Raw genomic sequence first — 19973 nt, forward strand, 5'->3', positions numbered from 1 at the left:
TGTCCCGGAAAGTATCCAGAGATTGAGAGATCGGATCAAGCCCAGTAGGGGACTGTAGCTGGGATCGGAACCTGACCGCACGACTCCTCCAGCGCTCTTTATAGCACCGACAGCTTAGTTTATTCCGAGGCCACAAAACTGGGGCTCTCACACACCTGCTGCAAGTGTTAATAATTGGACACCCCAGGTGTCCAGAGTTTTCGGGAGGCAAGCCGTGGGGTACTTCTGGGTCTAAGGGCAAGGCTTGGGGCGGTGGGAGGATCCCTGTGTTCTGGGGGCGGAGCCTAGAGAGCCCCCGGAGACAACCCCGCCCTATCCGCGGTGGGAAGTCGGAGTCTAGGCGGAGCTCCGCCCCTGTCTGTCTGTGTCAGTGGCGGCTGCTATCAATAAAGTTGTTGTTGTGCCAACATGGCGGCGCCCATGAAGACAAGCTGAGACGTGTTCACCTAAGGTGGGAACCCAGGCGTTTAAGGAGCCGCAGGCCAGAGCCTGTGAGCAGGTAAACCCCTCGCCGGGGCTCAGCGTGGTGAGAGACGAGGCCCGATCTCCTCTTCCCTGGACCCGGAGGTTTCGACTTGCTGGGAGCAGGAAGGGCAGGCGCTGCCTGGCTTAGGTGGTCTCGCCCCTGTGCATTTTCCGAGCTGGAAAAGTCTCCGAGTTCCGGGTCTTCAGACCTTTTGAGCCCCAGACCCCGTTGATAGCTCTGGACCCTTTCCCTTAAAAATGCACGTGTTCGTATCCAAGTTCCTCCCCCCACTGCTCCCCTACCCCAGTTGGTCCCTGGATCTTTGCTTCCTGGGTCGGGGGTTTGGACTCAGTTTAAAAGACATCCAGTGCATCTCTGGCCCACAGGTCATTGCTACAGCATGTTAGGGCTCGAAGGTCCTCCTCGGAGGTCATTTGGGTTTACCGCTCATCTTCAGAAGCCGAGGTTCCAGGCAGGAAATAACTTCCCTGAGGTCATACAGGGAGTTAGTAGTTGCCAAAGTTCAGATCTGTATTATTATTGTTGTTGTTGTTGTTATCATTATTTTATTTCATCGGCAAACTTGGTTTCTTTAAGCTTCATTTTCCCAGGTACATTCTTACACACTTTCTTTTGAGCGCACCCAAATGCCTTCAAGTGCTTCCCCTATGTGTCTTCTAGTCTTCTCCTAGGTTTTCTGTCCATAAATGATTTGTCAGTTTGAGTCCTGTTCTCAGGCCCCTTTCTCCTATGGTAACATGCCACCACCCACGGGGTTCTAAAACTTAACCCTAAACCTCATGTGAGGTTGATTTGAGGTCAGGGCTGATTCTGAAAGAGGAGTGGAGTAGTGAGGATTGATGCTTTGGAAGGATCACAGAATGTGGTGGGAGAAGAGACAAGATTCCAAACATCCAGGCAAGGAACTGGGTAAGACAGAGATGGGGAAAGAAGAAAGCTGCCAAACTGATCATAAACACCAAACACAGGCCACCCCTTTTACCTGTATGCTGTGGGCAAGGCCCTCCAGTAAAATAGCTGCACCCGTGGTCAGGAAGCAGCAGTGCCGGTGAGGGCTTTGGAGGTGGAGTGGTGGAGAGCTTGGCTGGGGTGGTAAAGGAGGGGAGCTGGGCTGAGTGCCAGGAAGTTCTATAGTAAATCATAGCCCTGAGTACACTGCATGTTGAGTCTTGGCCATGCTCCAACACACAGAGTGTGAACTTTTCTTAGAGTCTTGACACATTTTCCCATATTGCTCCCCAGAGAGGTAGAATCAATTTACGTTCCCACCAGTGTGGTATAAAAATGCACAATTGTTTTGGTTTAACAGGCTTTTACCAACCTGATAAGCAAATGTTTCATTGTAGTTTTAATTTGCAGTTTTTGATTAGTTGTAAAGTTGATCTTTTTCATATATTTATTAGCCATTTGTACTTTCTCTTTGTTCATTTTTAAAATTATGTTTTTAATGTTTCTCATCTTATATGTGAGCTCTGTAGAGTAGGATAAGCTTTTTTTGGTTGCAGTTTTTGCAGTTTTCTCTCGGCTTCTTGTTCACTTTCTCATTTTGTTCATGGTGTTTTTGATACACGGATGTTTTAGATTTTAAGAGAGATTATTAATATTTTCCTTCCTGAATTCTTCCATTGCTTTTATTCTCAGGACAGAGTGTCCTGCAGCCTGTAAAGAATTACTAAGGACTCACCTACAGGGTGGGGCGAATGTGTTTACAGTTGTGAGAACATGAAACACAGTTTATTCTTGCATTATTACTTATTAATTATTGTATTATTTTTCATATGAACAACTGTAAACCTACCTTTGCCCCACCCTGTATATTTTTTGTCTGGTTTTATGGTATTTTTAAAAAGTTCCTTAATCTATATGGCATTTACTATGATTTATGATTGGGGGGGGCTCTAATATGAATTTTACCATCATTCATTGAATAATCTATTGCCCTTGTAATCTACTTGTTCTTTTTTCTTTATTGACTCTAAGGTCTTTTAAATACCCAGACCTGTTTCAGGATTCTCTGGTCTATTGGTTTGTGTCGAGGAAAGGTTATTGGAAGTTATTAGTGAGCCAGGTATTATGTCAACATTTTAGGAAGCTTGTTCTAGTTGTTTAGACAGGGAATGTTGTTACGAGTTGTTTGTTGTCATTTGCTTCATAATATAAGGAAGTTGCAGAGACAGGACGAGAATTTTAGGGGAGCACATGACCTTCATATTGCTCATATCGGCTCTGTCTGCTTTAATGTGTCACAATGCCTGACCATCATTCAAACCGAAAGCTTGTGAGACTATGGGTAAGGTCAGTTTGTATTTTTGTAATTTGTTGCTTCCCATTGTTTCTCTTCGAGAGAAGAGTCCAGCGTGTTCTTAGGGAACGCAGTCTCCTATCCATCTGTGCGCCCTCCGCCAAACTGGAATTCTTCCAATTGTAGAGATTCGGAAAGGCTCTCTTAGCAAGCGAACTGTAAAATCCATGAATCCTGTAGATAGTTCTGATTATGTAGAAACCCAACCCCTAAAAATAAATGCAACTGCCGTAGGTGTACAAAGTGTCTGTACATTCAGTTGGTCACGTGGAGTTGCTGATACTCAGCTGATTTAAGACAGTTCACCAGTATGTCTATAGTCACATCTACTCACTCTAAAATAGCCAAGCCCAGTGGATAGGGGGGCATTTTGTTTTGTTTATTTGTTTGTTTTAGTCTGTTTCTGATTTCATGCCCAAAGGAGCAAGAGGTGTTAAATACAATGAGAACTGCTATGTTGAGAACTTTGGCAGACCAACTCACAAAATGCCAACCCTGTGGTGCCAGGTTATGTGAGTGTGAAGTGTATAAGCCTGTAATAATCTTGTTGGCATCATTTGTGACCCAATACCTTTGTGAAATGGGGCAAGTCCTAGTAGCTATGGAAAACATTTTGAGAGAATCAAAGATTAGCACAGAGTGTCAGGTTCTTTCTTTCTTTCTTGATTTTGAAAAATCAGTGATGAAAACACTGTAGCCAAGGATACAAAGCCCCAGGGGGAACCAACGGAGACCACTGCCTGGGCCAGCTCCTACCACAGCCTTGACTGCAGGGAGGCAGCGGACCCTCTCCCTCCCTTCTCTTTAGGCCAGCCCAGGGTCAGTCCAGCAGCCCAGGGTCAGTCCAGCAGGCCTCACTTCCTGTCCTCCAGGATTCAGAAGCGCTCCAAGCATATCTTAGCTTGGCTTCAGGCTCAAATATTGGGGCCTGGGCGGCTCACCGATGTGCTTTCCGTTCTCCCTCAGGGCCTCCCGCCTTCCAGAGATGGCTTCTGCTTTGCGGAGACTGGGTTTCCGTGTCTGTCTCCTGAAAAGGCCGCTCCGTGGTGGGCCGGATGTCCTCAGTTGGGGGAAGAGAGCGGTTCCAGGATGTACCCGGGGAATTTACAGTGCCACGGGACAGTGGACCAGAGAGTATACACTGCAGACCAGAAAGGATGTCGAGAAATGGTGGCACCCGCAAATTAAAGACCAGGCCTGCAGGACTCCCGAAGCCGACGTGAGTACCGGAGAGATTCGGAGAGGGTGGAAGAGAGGGGTAAGAGGTCGGACGTTGGGGTCAGACTGCTGGTTCCAATAAGTTGTTAAGTATGTATCTTGAGCCAAATGACTGAATCCCTCTGTGCTTCAGTTTTCTTATCTAAAATGGACAGTGATAGCAATGGTGCTCGCTCACTGCTCCCTGGGATGCTTGTGAGGCGTAAAGTTAAGGAGGCAAGGAGGGTGCTTGGAGGAGTTTCACTGTGGTGCGTGTGCATTCTGGAGCAGCATTAGGGGAACTTCGTGGAGACAAGAACTACAGCGGGTGTCAGGTGCTGGTCTGCTGCACAGCGGGGCAGCACACAGGGATGGGGTCGGATATGGGACTCCAGAAGAAACACTTGGGTCCCTCAGCTGTGGAACTTCAAAGCTATATATTCTGAGCAGTACCTGCCCCTCCACTGATATGGCCTTGGCCTCCACCCTGTTCTGTCTCCTCAGCCTCATGGTTTGAAAAGTACCAGCCCTTCCTTCCCTGGTATGATCTGCGGGCGGAAAGCGGGGGCGGTGCGTAGCAGGGCCCAGCGTTGCGGTAACAGCTGTACGAGTTAGTGGGCCCTGGGCACCTGGCCCCAGGGCACCAGCTCAGTGCTCTGCCTGAGTTAATTGTCTTGAGTACTTCGCTGCAGCCTGTTTCCGAGGAGCACGCTGCTGGAGGCGGCTCCGTCTCTGGGAGGCCAGCCTGCGGGGGAACCAGGCTCAGACGCCTGAGCCGATGCCTCTGGTGAGAAAACCTGGTGTTGAGAAAGATGTAGCGTGTAACAGGTGAAGTGATAGGAAGGTCTGAATGTAATGTGCAATTAGACAATGAAAGCTTCACTTTAACTCGTTAGGGAGTGGAGAGCCTTCGTGGCAACAGGATCGAACTAATCCAAATGTGTTTTAGAAACAAACCTCAGGGAGCAGCTCAGTTCTGAATCAGGAGCTTGGAATGAGCTTTCTCTTCCTTTTTCCTTTTGGTTTAGATGATAATGTAGTGACTTTCAAACGTCTTGAAGTTGTAGCTTATTGATTTTGTGACATCTCATTCTTCTTAGGCGTATGGTTTTAAAAAAATGAAATGCATCAAAATAAACTGTTTCTATAATTGGGTCAATAGCTTTAGGGCTGTTATGGGCGATCCCCTGGTGGCCCCCCCATCAGGGTTGGCATCGGGGATGTTATTATCACGGTGGAGAACGCACCTGATGAGGGGTCTGGAGCCTGTGCAGTAAGATACTGGCTCCGCCCCCTGAAGTAGTTTGAATTTGGCGACATCGTGTACCGCTTTGGTCCTCACATTGCTCATGGTATTTGTCTCACAGAATTGTTTTGAAAATCAGATAAGGAAATGTGACTGAACACAGTTTACAAACCGAAGTGTTGTGTAAATGAACGGTGCGAGAGGGTAGAAATGTGTGGTGTGCCTGTCTCAGGGACTGCGCATCCGGCAGCCGCCGGCGCGTTTGGAAGCATCTGTAGTGGACCTCACTCCAGCATGAGATACATATGAAACCCACCCAAATGAGTGTCTACAAGTAGAATATTTTGCCATAATTATCCTAATCATCATCATAAAAAGAACTTCATTTAATGAGCATATTACTGTGCGTCAGGCACCATCTGTCCATTTATTTCCTCATTTAATCCTGAAATAACCCCGAGGGAAGGTGGTATTATCCTGATTTGGGGGTAAGAGCACCGAGGCCCAGAGGAAGGGTTGGCGGTTTTCGGAGATGCGCAACTCGCCCGGGGCAGAGCCAGGGTTCAGGCCCAGACGCCCTTGCTCCCAGGTCTGATTCCTGACCTCATGCTTCCAGCTTTCACCTGGAGCCTTCTGCCTCACCTTTGGTCTGCGGATTGTAAACCGAGTCCAGAGAGGCCGAGGGATTTGCCTAAGGCCTCCCAGCCCACGGCAGAGGGAGGACCAGACGGGGCTCCAGGCTCCCCTCCAGCGCCCCTTCTCTCAGCGGCCCCCGCTCCGCGACAGCTCGCCTGGCCCCAAGTGGGATCCGCAAAGAGGCAGAAGTTCTCTTTCTCCTGTCGTCAGAGGCTGGCAGAAAGAATGGGACCTATTTTTAAAGACCATCTTTTCCCCCTCGCTTACCATCTTAATTTCTTTTAAAGGCTTAAGTTCCTACACTTTTATATAATTATGAAAATTTTCCTTTTAATCCAATTCCTGCTTGGTTATAACAAACCCCCATGATTCCTTCTCTTCTTCCCACCCACAGAGGGTGGGATGCATTCTGTTGTCACAGAGGACAGGGACTTAATTCACGAGGAAAGCAAAAGGCAGGGGTGGGCAGCAAGCCGAATACCTTTTCTGCAATGAAAAGGCTTTTACTAGCGGTACTTTTCTTTTTTTTTTTAAAGATTTTATTTATTTATTTATCTTTAGAAGGGAAGGAGAGAGGGAGAGAAACATCAATGTATGGTTGCCTTTTGTGCGTCCCCAGCTGGGAGTTGGACTGCAGGGAACTGGCCTGCAACCCAGGCATGTGCCCTGACTGGGAATTGAACCGCAATCCTCTGGTTCACAGGCCTGTGCTCAATCCACTGAGCTACACCAGCCAGGGCTAGCAGTACTTTTCTACGTACCTTCTATAAACTCTGTTTTGGTGTTTTGCTTAGCGACTATATAATGAGTCACTTGATGTTATACAAATTTAAGCTTTGTTGGAAAGCTTACAGAAAGGGGATGCTAATGAAGAAGTTGTGTGTGGCAAATGTTTGGGGCAAGATTGATTGTTAAATAAACATAATATAAAAAATAAATTACTATAATAAAAAGAAGGTGACTATAATAAAAGAAAAATTGGTTTCATGTAAAAGCTTTATAACGAAATACTAGAAATACTTTATATCAGGGACTTTTCTCTGACCCCCGCTCCCGGGTCCCAAAGAACTCTGTAGCAGCTTTTCCCCAGTCCCCGAAAATGAGTGGGGTGCATGGTTTGCTTATTTCCGATTCTGCACCAACTGAAGGACCGAGATCGCACACCTCCTCTGAGAGACTTATTCACAAGCCGAGAATTACTCGTGTTCTTAAAGACGGTAGTTCCTGAGCGCCCCCTGACTGGCGAGTCTCAGGTCCCTCCCACTCCCCTGAGGTCTTCTGAGAGTTTTGGACCCGCTGGTTCTGGTGAAAGAGCGTGATGCCTGTGCCGTGGTGCCTCCGTTTATCTAAACCAGCAGCACTTCCGGCCGCATTTCTGGGCTTTGCAGGCCAGTTCCAGACTCCATCCACATGGACTCCTGTCCCCTTCCCCTCCTTCAGGCAGCCTGACGTGACCACTCGTTGGCCATTTCTTGTTGGGATGGGCAGGACAGAGGAAGTGCCACTCTAGTCCGTTCTGTCACAGGTTAGTGGCTCTGTTAAAAGTTTGACTTATGCCCTGGCTGGTGTGGCTCAGTGGATTGAATGTCAGCCTATGAACCACAAAGGGTCACTGGTTCGATTCCCAGTCAGGGCACATGCGTGGGTTGCGGGCCAGATCCCCAGTAGAGGGTGCATGAGAGGCAACCACACATTGATGTTTCTCCCCCTCTCTTTAAAAATACATAAATAAGTAAAATCTTTAAGAAAAAGAAAATGTTACTTCTTCGCTAAAGGAAGTTGAAAGCAAGGGCTCAGATGAGATTTCTGGTTTTTTCTAGTTTCTCCTTTCTTCCACTCTCCCAGATGCCGTTGGCTGTGCCAGTACCAGTCACACACAAAAAACACAACATCCCCCCAACACGGACACAAAACAGTAGTCATGAATATCCTGTTTTGCATTTGTTTTTATTTGTCTGGGTGAGGCGTGGCCTGGGAGAACCCCGGGAGAGCTCTAGGAAGGGAGTAAGGACAGAAAGGGCGGAGCAGAAGGCAGAAACAGATGAGAGAGCCCGACACCAGACTGTCCGGACCCTTAGTGAGTAGGCAGAAGCAGCCACCAACCTTTCTTCAGAGGACCCGCCTTCTTCCTCCCCACGGGGAGGGAGGTGGTCCTACGCCCTGGGCGGGATCTGTGGGCTTTGCTGGGGAAAATGCCCAGTTTTCATTACGGGAACAGTTTTAACAGAATAAGTAACCTGCCTACAGAGGCCGCTTACCGGGCTTTTGAAGCACCAAGTGTGCAAACATTTATCCAGTAGTTATTAAACTTCGAGGGGTGGGTGGACGGGAGTGGGGGAAAGAGATGATTAAACACAGACCTTGACCTTGGACGCAGGTCCCCACGGGGGAATCTGTTAAATGACCACCACCTTCCTTTGGGTCCCCCTCTGCCTGTGCGCACGAACTCGTGCCAGCACTCTGCCATTGACTGACGGAGGGCCTAAGGTGCCCAAGTCAGCGTCCCCACCAGGACTTCCTGCCCCATGTTCATTCTCCAGGGGCACACGTGCCATTTCCTGTGTTTCTCACGATGAGGCTGCGTCTTTGGAAGCTGGAGCGTTAGCGGACCCTGACCTGAGGCTGCCTGCGGATCCACCTCTGGGAGACCACAGTCCTCCCCTTTCCTCGGCCAAGATTTTCTCCTTCCCTTCCCATTTCAGCTTTTTCTGTTCAAAGATGAGCTCACAACACAGTGGGGAAACCCAGGACCCAAGCTAGTGCCTTAGGGTACTGGTGCCGCTGCTAAAGCCTCGTCTGCGAGCAGCTCCAGGGACTTTGGAAGGGGCTCATTTTGGGGGACGTCACACCTGGGACTCCCTGTTGCTTCTGTGAATTACATGGATGGTAGAGCTTCATTTGGAAAAACACCCAGTTCTTTAGGACCGAGACGGAAGCTGGCTTAGAGACAGGCTTTTAAAAGAGAAAAAAAGCAGATTAAAAATATAGATGAGTAATTAGCACTTTGAGGGTGTGCGGCATATTTTGGACACTCTTTTAGCTCAAACCAGGGCTTTGAATTGGGATTTTGACATTTCTGTCAACTTACAGTACTGGCACGGTTTTTCCAAAAGGACCTTCGTCACCATGTTTACCTTCAGGCGAGCGCCCGCCACTGTGTGCAGGCAGGTCCCCAGGAAAGGCTTAATAAATATGCTCCTTGTCATTTTCTGCCCTTCTTTCCTAGAGGTCAAAGCCCAAGTTCTACGTGCTCTCCATGTTCCCCTACCCTTCCGGCAAGCTGCACATGGGCCACGTGCGCGTGTACACCATCAGCGACGCCATTGCACGGTTCCAGAGGATGCGAGGGATGCAGGTGAGGGCGGGCGCCTCGCTCGGGACCACAGGAACGCCGCGACGTGTGTTCAGGGCGCATGGAGAAGCCACTTTCAGCCGAGATGAGATGCGTGGGTACACGGGGTCTCAATGGTCATTAAAAAAAAGCAATAAAAAAAAGAGATGAGACTAGCTTTGAAGAAAAATGTGAACAGCTCAGTGTTTCCTTTTGTGAATTGGAAGACATTATAGTGAAGCATCTAGATTAATTAATTATTTGGTGGGGGGCAGCTGTGTGTTGGGTGTTGTGCTGGGGATGGAGATGGGTGGGGTGGGGCAGCCACTATGTGGGTAACTCATGGGAACTCCCCAGGGGCTCCCAGTCTGGTGGGGGTGAACGCGAATAGGGAACAGCTGTTTAGGGGGATGAGTCCCGTAGTATAAAAATGGATGGAAGGCTGTGACCAGGAGGCGGGGCCACAGGGAAATGTTTCTCTTTGTATTTGATATTTTCTGTATCGTCCAGTCAGTGCGGATTTACTTCATAATAGAACAAATACAATTTTTGTAAGGACAGAATATTTGGGGAGTAACAACTCCGTGGGAGTTGGGAAAGAGGGGCCACCTGGCCTAGCTCTGGGGATGAGGTGAAATTTGCTTTTTAGAAAAGATTTATTTAGTTTTAGAGAGGGAGGAAGAGGGTGGGGGAAGAGAGGGAGAGAAACATCAATGTGTGAGAGGAACACGGATTACTTGCCTCTTGCGCACCCCCTACTGGGAACCTGGCCTGCAACCCGGGCGTGTGCTCTGACTGGGAATCGATCCAGCGCAGGCCAGCACTCAATCCACTGAGCCACACTAGCCAGGGCTGCCCTCTACTCCTTAGTGACCTCCTTTATGCAGAGAGAGGCAGGATGGAAGAGGGCCTGAGAGCACGGACCACTGAACCAGCTGGCCAGGGTTAGAGTGCCGGCTCTTTACACTTCCCGTGTGGCCTGTGACTAGGTCCTTACCTTCTCCAAGACCTAGTTTCTCTGCTGTGCAAAGTGGAGTTCCAGTAGCACCTGCCCATTGGCCTGTGACAAGGATTCAGAGAGGTTGACTCTGAGGCACGTGGCACGGACCCGGCACGTGGTGGCAGCAGTCAGTGTCAGCACAGCTGGTGCAGGCCTGGGATCTGCTTGGCCCGGCCCCCCGGAGCCCCCTGTGTGTCTCTGTGCCCGACTTTGTGTTTCTTAGTCACCTGAGCAGATGGAAATCCGACAGGTTGGGAGTCTCCGCACTGAGGAAACCAGCAAGTACCACGGCTCAGAGCCTTTCCGGGGGTGGGGTGGGGTGGGTGGGTGACCTTGTCAGACAGTAATGGGCTCTCCCGCCTGCTGGGATGAACGGTCTGGGCCTGTGCAAACTGCATCTGCCACGTCCACGTCCTCTGTAAAGCTGCTCTTCTAGAAAGACAAGTGCACCCTTGTCACAGTCAGTTTGAAAATTTACGCCGAAATGACACTGGCAGCAAGAAGTCTTCCTAAAAAGGAAATCAGGTTCTGGTGCCTCTTTGTCCCTGGAAGAGTTAGTGACTCCAGACGCTCAGACGGGGAGATTTGTGTTCCGCGCGAGGACGGTCCTCAGGTGTTTGTCTGCCTGGTTTATGCCAGATGTCACTTCCCCCAGACGTCGCTTTCCATCTTCTCTGCTGTGTTTATTAGAAAGAGGCGCTGTGGAATGAATTGGCTCTTTGCCCGAAGTATAATTCTTGATCTAACTGTGATTCTTCAACTAGGTTTTTTTTTTTTTTTACTCATCCAACTTGTTTTAGACAATTTGCAAATGCAGGCAGATTGCTGAAGATTAAGCTTTTACAGAAAAATTGTACATTTATGGTAAAGAAGGGGAAGCCCGTTAGCAGATAGGTGGTTTGGGGTGGGGTGTAAGTGGGCTTCTAATACCCTTGGGTGGAGGAGGGATTACAGAGAAAGTTCAAGGCAGAGCTCCAGGCCCAGAGGACCTTGGGGCCCAAGACCCCTATAGGCAGCTGAGGCTCAAAAGACAAAACACAGAGTCACCTGCAGTGACAGAGGCTGGCTCCAGGAGGTGGACAGCCTGGGTTTGAACCCCATCCCACTGCTTTCTAGCTGAGCAATCCTGCACGAGTCATTTAATGTCTCAGAACCTCCCTTCACCATCTTTGCAGTAGGGACAGTAGCAATTCCTCCTTCGGGAGCTGTTGTGCAGGTTAAATGAGTCAGTGCCTGTGTGTCTAGCTCGTAACAGTCCCTTTAGCGTGGTAACTGTGACTCTTACTGTAACAGTCCCTTTAGCGTGGTAACTGTGACTCTTACTTACACTGATCCGATTTCCTCTGGGAGGTCATTCACCCCTGTTGAATAAGTGAATCCCCATTCTCTCCAGTCTGGAGCATGCTGTGTGATGTTTGTTTGTTTGTTTAAAGATTTTATTTATTTATTTTCAGAGAGAGGGGAATGGAGGGGAAAAAAAGAGAGAGAAACATCTATATGACAGAGAAACATTGATCATTGCCTCTTGGGGCAATGAACCCCCAACCCAGGCATGTGCCCTGACCAGGAATCGAACCGATGACCTTTTGCTTTGTAGGATGATGCCCAGTCCACTGAGCCACACTGGTCAGGGCAACATGATGTATTTCTAACATATGTCCTGCTGTGTCCATTTGTTAATACCCCTGTATGCGTGAGAGGTACTGACATGTACTTTTCCCTAACGACTCCGTCTGCTGTCAGGGTTATCCGCGCCTCATGGATCGAGCTGGGACATGTCCTGTTCTCCGAGAGCACCGCATGTCACTTCTTCCCTTATTGTTTGATGGTGCTCACCAGGGACGGCATCTCAGCCTGGAGCGTTCTTTGTGGGGAATTTTTAAAATGATGGATTCTGTTTCTATAACGTGTTTAGCGCGGTTCAGGTCTTCTGATTCTTTGCGTCAGTTTTAGCGTTTCTCGGTGAACTGGGCCGTCCCACCTCAGACTCTGGTCTGGACTGCCTTCTTTTTTCCCTCCGCCCACTTTCTCTAGGTGGTCTCATCTACCTCCCGTGGTTTGAACAGGATGCCCTTGAAGGTTACAAACAGTTCCAACGCAGAAGTGCAGAGGAGGTCACCCGAACACCGGGACTGGCCAGTCCGGTGTAATAGATGTTACTGGTTATTCATGTTCGCCTCTGCTTTTTTTTTTAGTGTTGCAGGTACTTTTGTGCCTCCCCACAGTTGGGTTTCAGGCCTTCGATTCAGAGTAACCTCTGTGCCAAGTCAGTGGGTACCCTGGCCTTGCTGCTCTCGTGCTTTTACTGTGTGTATTGTTGAAGGACACACACACGCATGCACACTTCTGTGTAGTACTGTGTGTTTTTACTTTTATGTCTGAGACCTCTTATTTAATATTTTGCATATTTTTTCCACTCAGTATTTTGTTTCAAGATTTATCCTGTGCTTCTAGAGTTAGTCCAGCCAGCCTAAGTGCTGTAGAATCGTGGCCTTGGTTACTGGTCTGTTTCTGCACTGGCAGTTTTGGGTCGTTTTGGATTACTGCCCCCGTGAGCATCGTGTCCCAGACACGCTGGGCCACCCCATGAAACTGCCCCCCACGTGTCGGCACTGATGCGTGTACTCCCAACAGCAAGGAATGACACTTCTTACTGCCTCGAGTTTTTGACGTCACTTAGTAGTGTCAGAATCGAACCTCTGCTAATTTGGTGTACAGGGAGTGGTATCTAACTGTGTTTTAATTTTCATTTTCCCAGGTGCTGTTCTAGTGCCGCTGAGATAGTTTCATGCCTCTTTAAGTTTCCTCTTCTCTGATGGGCTGGCTCACATTATTTGCCAGCTTCCTCTTGGATGGTTTGTGTTTTCACGTGTTGCTCTGACTTCTTTGTTTGGTCTGGATTATGGGTTCATTGTTAGCAATGCACATGTCTCTCCCAGTCTGTGGTTTGCCCTCGTGTTTTTTGAGCCCTGCCAGACCAGAGATTGTCATTTAAGACTGGGAATGGGCAAGAGTGATGACTTGGAAAGTTCAGGTGTGCTTTTCCTTTGGTTTCCTCCTGTAGCAGCGAGTCAGTTGTGCGAAGGAGAGAAACGAGACAGGAGTGTGAGCAGGTCCCTGTGCTCCTGTCGAAGTTTGTGGGGAGGTGCCCGAAAGCCCCGAGCATCGCTGCTCTCATGGGGACTACTGAAGTCACAGCAGCGGACCAGACACACAAGTAGAGTCCATGTGGGCTTTGTGGTGGTGGACAGGGCGGTGGTTTGGGGGTGATGAATTGATGGATCAGGAATTGGGGGCTTTTGTCAACAACAGTGGCCTACCTGCCCCCCACCTCACAGCTTTGGTGCAAGGTTCATGTGAGACGATCCAGAGAAAACCCTTGAAATACTCTAACGAGATTTCCCGGGGCAGCCCAGTTGGCCGGAGCAGCAGTGAGGAGGTGCCAGGGTGGGGTGTCTGAGCAGTGGCTGCTCGAGGAAAGCGGTGCCCTCTCGGGACTCTGGTGACAGCACCCGGCCGGTCCCTCATACACGCACACGGTGTCTGCTGACACAGTTAGAGCTTGGCACCATATGGTGATTTCATTGTGTTTTCATCTGTTGTTTGCACAGATGGTTGGAAAATAAAATTACCCACCTCCCACCTTGGCTGGTCTCCCCAGCACCTTCTGGGCCAGAAGCGGGGGGATTAAGGCACGCGCCTGCCAGGTCCCCCTCACAGCCTCAGGCTCCTGTGCCTTGGCCAAAAAGCCTCCGGGCACCTCCCCGTAGAGCTCCTGCGTGGGCCTCCTGGCCGTTCCCTGTGGAGGAGGAAGAACGTGAGGCTGTGTGTCTGGCCGCTGCGTCATCATAACGTCATTGCTGTTGGGAAGGGAAGGGAGGGGACTTCTTAGCCAGTGAACCATCGTCACAGACGGTTCGGTTTCCAGTTTGTCCACCAGCAAGCGTTTGTGAGGAGTCCGGAGTGCGTAGCATGGCGCCGAGCTCGCAAATTTCCAAATCCCTGCAGCGTCTGAAAGGAGAAAGTGCGTTTCTGGAGCTTATCAGCTCCACGTAATTTGAGGAAGAGAAGGAATTGGAAGGTGGCTGATGTCTCTGCCTGTCACGTCCCTCCACGTCCCCACAGGAGGCCCCTGCTCGGGCCTGGGTGCTGTCACTGGGACTTGTTTCACCCTGAAGTGGTCCCTTGCCTTTGATTCCCAATCTATTGTCATGGTGGGTTATTACACTTGCTAAACACAATTAAACATGCGTTTCTCATTTCTTGGAAATAGAGTGTGTAATCTACTCCAGAAAAGCCATGGCCTTCTCTGAAAAGAGGGTTTTTTTTGAGAAGCAGTAACCATGGTTGCTGTCAATTAGAAGCTGAATTGGTTTCAGATGTAAAGCTGGTTCCCAGCCGAGAGGGAAATTGGTGGGCTCTCCACGGCACTGTGGGCCCCTCTCCGTGGGGAGGGCGCCAAGCAGCTGCCCAGCTTCCTGGCCTCTCTCCAGACTCTTCTTAACTCCACTAGCTCTAACTTCTTGGGTGGGAGGAAGAACTGTGCCTTTGCTTGTTCTTTTATTTTTCCTCCTTCTGAAAGAAAAGCATTTTAAAATTGAACATTAAATTTCATATCCCCCCTGTAGAATATATAAGTCCTTGAAAGGCGCAGCCCCCGCGGACCACCCCTGCTGCACCAGGCCCTGCAGGGTGGTCGTCCCTGGCATTTTCCAGGGTTTGCCCCTGCAGAGCATTGTCTGTATGTCGTCACAGGTAGCTGTGCTCTCTCCTGTGTCCCTTCTCCTAGCCTGCTGCCATCCATCCTGCCAGACAACCCTGAGGCCTGTGGCTCCGCCTGGAGGGAGGCAGCAGGGTGAGCCACGGTCAGGTGGCTGTGTCCGCACCGGAGGCCGGCCCAGACCCAGCTCCCAGGCCTCGGCTCCTGGCCCACTGCAGTCGGGTCTCCAGGGCCCCGATCCCTGGGTTTGCCCCTGGTCAGTAGTGGTCCTCACTCCTCTCCGATGTCAAGAACCCTGGTAGGTTGCAGTCCTGCTGGTGTCCTGGGCTGGGCCTTGGCCAGCTTGCTGTGAGACCATCCACTGCTTTGCTGTGAATGCCAGAGGGTCAGACCCCTGCAGGCCACATTGCCCAAGCTCTGGTGTCAGCTGGCCTCTGGCTGGTTTGGGCTCACACGGGATTCTGACAGAATTGCAGCGTCTGAATTGCAGAATTCAGGATTGCAATTGCAGAATTGCAGGATTCTGTCAGAATTGCAGGCAAGAGGCAAGGCGAAGCCAGGCCATTTCTCTCTGGCCTGGTTAGGGTCCCCTCCCTTACCCAGCCCCATCCGGGCAGGCCTGCCGATTTCAGCCCTTGAGCCCCGTCAGCCCTGCTCCCTCCCTCCGCATCTTCTGTCCAGTGGTGGGGGCGGTGTCCTGCTCTTGTGAAGTCCTGGGTGGTTTCGCTGTCCGCTCGGCTTCTCACTCACTTTTTAAAGACTTAGAATGTGTGTTAGAAGCAGCACTGGAAATGATGATTTTTCACACTCCGGAAGTTTGTTTTATAGATTTGCAGCTTGCAGCCACAGGACTTTCTCTTGATTTCGTTCTGCAGAAAGCACTCACATCTAAGAAGAGGTGACGTTCTAGGGAACTGAGAGGGCTCAGGTGGCCCTGGCATATACATCCAGGTGCGGGGGAGCTTTTGATTCTTGTTTTAGAATAAATCGCCATGTTGGCACATGTTTCTGATGGAGCGGGGAAGGATTGAACCACGTTACAGCAACAGGAGGAGAGGAATGGGGATTCCGGAGCTAAAAAGCAGAGGCTCGAGTTGTTGCCGTGAATGCGTTCGATAGGCTTGGCCACGGAGAAGTCATGGACCAGGCAGTGGGGATCACGCCGAGAGTGGGGGTCTTCGGTCTGGACGCCGTGTGAAACTGAGACGTGGAGGGGACCAGTGAGGGAGCGCCTGACACCGTGTCTTTCACGTCACTGAGCTGCAGCCATCGGGCCAGCGAGCAGAACGTGCTGCCGGGAGCCAGGGACAGGCTGCGCTCGTTTGCAGCCCTGCTGCAGGGCCTCACTCGCACACCCCGGGCGGCAGTGAGCCATCTCACTACGGCCCGGACCACATTCCACCCTGGTTGCTGCAGCTGGAGAGCCCTGGCAGTGGGACCTGTGGGGTCCTTTCCCGTGTCACATGAGCGTGGCCCACAGAAACACGGATCCCTTGGACGCAGCCCACAGTGGCAGGAACTCTCCTGACTTCAAGAAGCGAAAGGGCCTTCTCGCACCCTGTGCTCTAGGACAGACATTTGTTTTTTTGTTAATTTTTTGGCGGGAATGTGAACTTAATATTGAGGTGCTTTAAGATTCTTCTGACTTTATTTATTTAATCCTCACCAGAGGGTATGTTTATTGATTTTAGAGAGGAAGGGGCGGGGGAACTGGAGGGGAGCAATGGAGAGAGAAAAAGAGAGAAAAATTGATTTGAGAGAAGCATTGATTGCTTGCCTCCTGTACACTCCCTGACTGGGAATCGAACCCCCAACCTTTTAGTGTGTGGTATGACGCTCCAACCAACTGATCCACCCAGCTTGGGCTCTGACTTTATTTTTATAGACAGCTCGGGTAACCTGTGAGCTAACATCTCTTTGTATGTTAATTTCATCTGACAACAAAAATCGAAATGAATGGGTATATTACATAAATCCAGACAGGGTTTTTTTTTAAGATTTTATTTATTTATCTTTAGAGGGGAAGGGAAGGAGAGAGGGAGAGAAATATCAATGTATGGTTACCTCTTGTGAGTCCCCTGCTGGGAACTGGCCTGTAACCCAGGCATGTGCCCTGACCTGGAATCCTCTGGTTCGCAGGCCTGTGCTCAATCCACTGAGCTACACCAGCCAGGGCCAGACAGGATTTTTGCGACTGTTTTCTGTATTGACTGCATTAGAAATATGGGCAGCACCTACAGAATGTTAATAGGTGGAAACAGTGACCTCTTGCTTTTTGGCAGCTCTGGCAAAGAAACTGAGTGGTGATTAAGGTCCCCCTTTCTCATGGTCACACAGCAGTTGCCTTGTTCGCAGGCCCCAGGGGGATTAAAGCGCATCTGGGAGCTGCACTGTCTGTGGACATTTTGAAGAGCTTTCTAGTAATCCAGCACGTATCCCCTGCATGGGATTTTTTTTTTTTTAGCTCATGGTAATTAAAAAGAAAAGAGAGGAAAAACTGTGACACTTCGTAGGAATGCTTTTCATCCCTGGATTAAACAGTCCTCAGGAGAAAGCTGTATCCTACAGGGCGTCTCTTTTAGTTGGGATTCCTAGCTGCTGCGGACTGCAACCCAGCCCAGACCAGCTTAAGCAAAATGGAAGGTTTCATTGTTCTTCAGATCCGGGCGTAACTTGCAGAGTCAAAGGAGATGCTATAGGTGCCAGGCCCCACTGGCTTGGGGGCCAGGTCCTCGCAGTGCGTGGGGCTCGTCCGCCCCTGTCCACCTGCCACTTTGTTTTCTCAGACATCTGCACCAGGAGGGAGGCAGGGCCACCTGGAGCCCTCTTCTCCTGTCCTTGTTTGTCCTGACTGAGGAGGAAAGGGAAGGAAAGGCTGTGCCCTCGTCGTCCTGGTCTGCATCACACAAACTCCACCCCAGACAGCAGGCAAGCTTGGAGAGGGGTCCCAGCACAGGCCTCTGTAGCCAGAGGGATGGGTTTTGCAACAGATGGTCCTTCCAGTGTATGAAGTTGGAAGAGGAGCCATTTCCCAGGAGGGGAGGGTTCTGTGTGGAGGGACGGAATGCTTCGGCCCAGCCGCACTGAGCGGGGGAAAGAGACCTCGGCCCAAAGGATCAGCTGGATTGGGTTGTGTCTAGTCAGGTTCCTAAACTGCACGCCCCAAGGAATGTTAGAATTTTTTAAAACGACATATACATGGACATGCAAGTGTACATATTTTGTACAGATGTCTATGACTTGTTAAGTGAAAAGAAAAGGCCATAAAATGGCGTATCATAGTTTTTGTTCCCATAAAACTAAGCCAGCAGGCTCCTGGGGGTGTGCACGTGCGCTTGCACATCTGCGTACCCGTGAGGGTGCAGAGGCCGCTGCTGTTGAGATGCCACGGGTGCCAGGCCTGAAACCCGGATGGGGAAACGGGATGTGCACCCTTGACGTCACGAGTGTGTGAACGGGGCTGGCTGCCAGGAGGAGCCGTGTGGCTTCGCCTTCATAGATCAGGTGTCGGGTCGTTTCCTTGTTGAAATAAGCCTGTATTACGTTTGTAATTGGAGAAACATCCAATAGAGAAAAAAGGAGGAGCCTATTTATAGACTGACCTCTGGACGGGGGCGGGTACAGGGACTAGAGGGACATAGCTGGGGAGTCGTGTCAGGTCAGGCTGCAGACCCAGAGCTCGCCTGGCTTCCCGGGTTCGCCAGACCGGGAAGCACAGCGCCGGACGTGGCAGACCAGCATTCCAGGAGCGGCAGCAGCATTTTCTGTTCACCAAGCCTGTGTGTATCGCTTCCAGAAGGCAGATCTGGGTGGGTCTGCCCCACCCCCAACCCCAGGGCAGCCAGATCTGCCTGGCAGTGCCTCTGTCCGGGGCAGGCAGAGGCGGGCCCTTCCTGCCAGGTGCACAGATGGTTGCTGTCCTGTCATGGGCTGTGCCCGGTCCAGGCAGCTGTGGCAAGAACAGTCAGGCTGCTTTCCAGCAAAGCACCTAATGTGCGCCATTAACATGTGGGAAAGGAGGACAAGGAGGCCAGGTAGCCAGCCAGCCCTTCAGCCTCGTGGTCTGTTTGATTTTGTTAAGAACTTCCAGTGCCTGGCACCAGCTGCTGCAGAGGCTTGTTGTAGGTAACCCACTCTCAGGAGTGTCCGCGGAAGAGGATGTGTGTGGGGTCAAGGTGTCTCCCTACCTGTTGTGGCCAAAGAGACGTGGGCTGAAACCTGGATGGGGAAACGGGATGTGCACCCTTGACAAGGGAACCATGAGGTGCCGAAGATGGGGAGCTGGTGGCAGCAGTAGTGACGATAGCCCGTGCTGCCATTTGCTGGGTCCCCCACAGACATCGTGGCACATACCCCTCAACAGTTCCAGGTGGCTGCTTTCGGTCACACTTTCTAGTTGGGACACAGAGTCCATCGTGTGCCTCAGGTCCCATTGCCAGGAAGCAGCAGGTTTGGGTTGGGACCTGTCCCCTCCACCACACACCCTCCTGTGAGCGCGTCTTCGCTGGCCTTTCCCACTCCCTAGTCTACGGAGTTAGAGCGGCTCTGAGATTAGATGCGTTGTCTTCGTTGCTTGGATGGGCCGATGCTGTCAGATTACTAAAACCCAATGACAAAACCCTGCGTGTCGAGGAGGGGCGACTTTGCGGCAAATGGCTCCAGCCCCTGGGAGCGACAAGCCTGTTCTTACTGCTACCTGCTAAGAGGGACCCGGGAGGAGAGCACAGACCTGGGAACTGGGGTGGGAGGATGAGTCCAGTTTGGGGCACTTCGATTGTAAGTCCTTAAGGACCTGGTGCGTATTTGGCACGTGCACCTTGGAGAGCCCTTGGGCCAAACAGAAAGGCCAAAGAACACTGTAGGTGCACAGGGGAAAAAAATAGGAAAGCCATACTCAGTTTTTAAACATTGGGTGTACATCTACCAAATTTAATAGGTTGCATATGGCTGTATGGTAGAATTACAGGTGAGATTTATTTTCTTATGATTATTTTTCTCTGTACGAAGTTACAGTGAACGTTCATTATGTCAGTAATGGGGGAAAGTTATTCATA

General features: G+C 50.5%; 1 protein-coding gene across 2 annotated transcripts in view; it reads left to right on the forward strand.

The window, feature by feature from the left end:
* The first annotated feature begins 388 nt into the window (after positions 1-388).
* Positions 389-19973, forward strand: part of LARS2 (leucyl-tRNA synthetase 2, mitochondrial) — a 117996-nt gene continuing 98411 nt past the window's right edge. For both annotated transcript variants that reach the window (XM_037030392.1, XM_037030393.1), the window contains exons 1-3: positions 389-499; positions 3756-4008; positions 9095-9223. In XM_037030392.1, the coding sequence (XP_036886287.1) occupies positions 3775-4008; positions 9095-9223 (363 nt within the window). In that variant the 5' untranslated portion in view covers positions 389-499; positions 3756-3774. The remainder of the gene's footprint in view (positions 500-3755; positions 4009-9094; positions 9224-19973) is intronic.

Source organism: Sturnira hondurensis, unplaced genomic scaffold (assembly GCF_014824575.4).
Source record: "Sturnira hondurensis isolate 20B ecotype Veracruz unplaced genomic scaffold, ASM1482457v3 Scaffold0020787, whole genome shotgun sequence".
NCBI lineage: Eukaryota > Metazoa > Chordata > Mammalia > Chiroptera > Phyllostomidae > Sturnira > Sturnira hondurensis.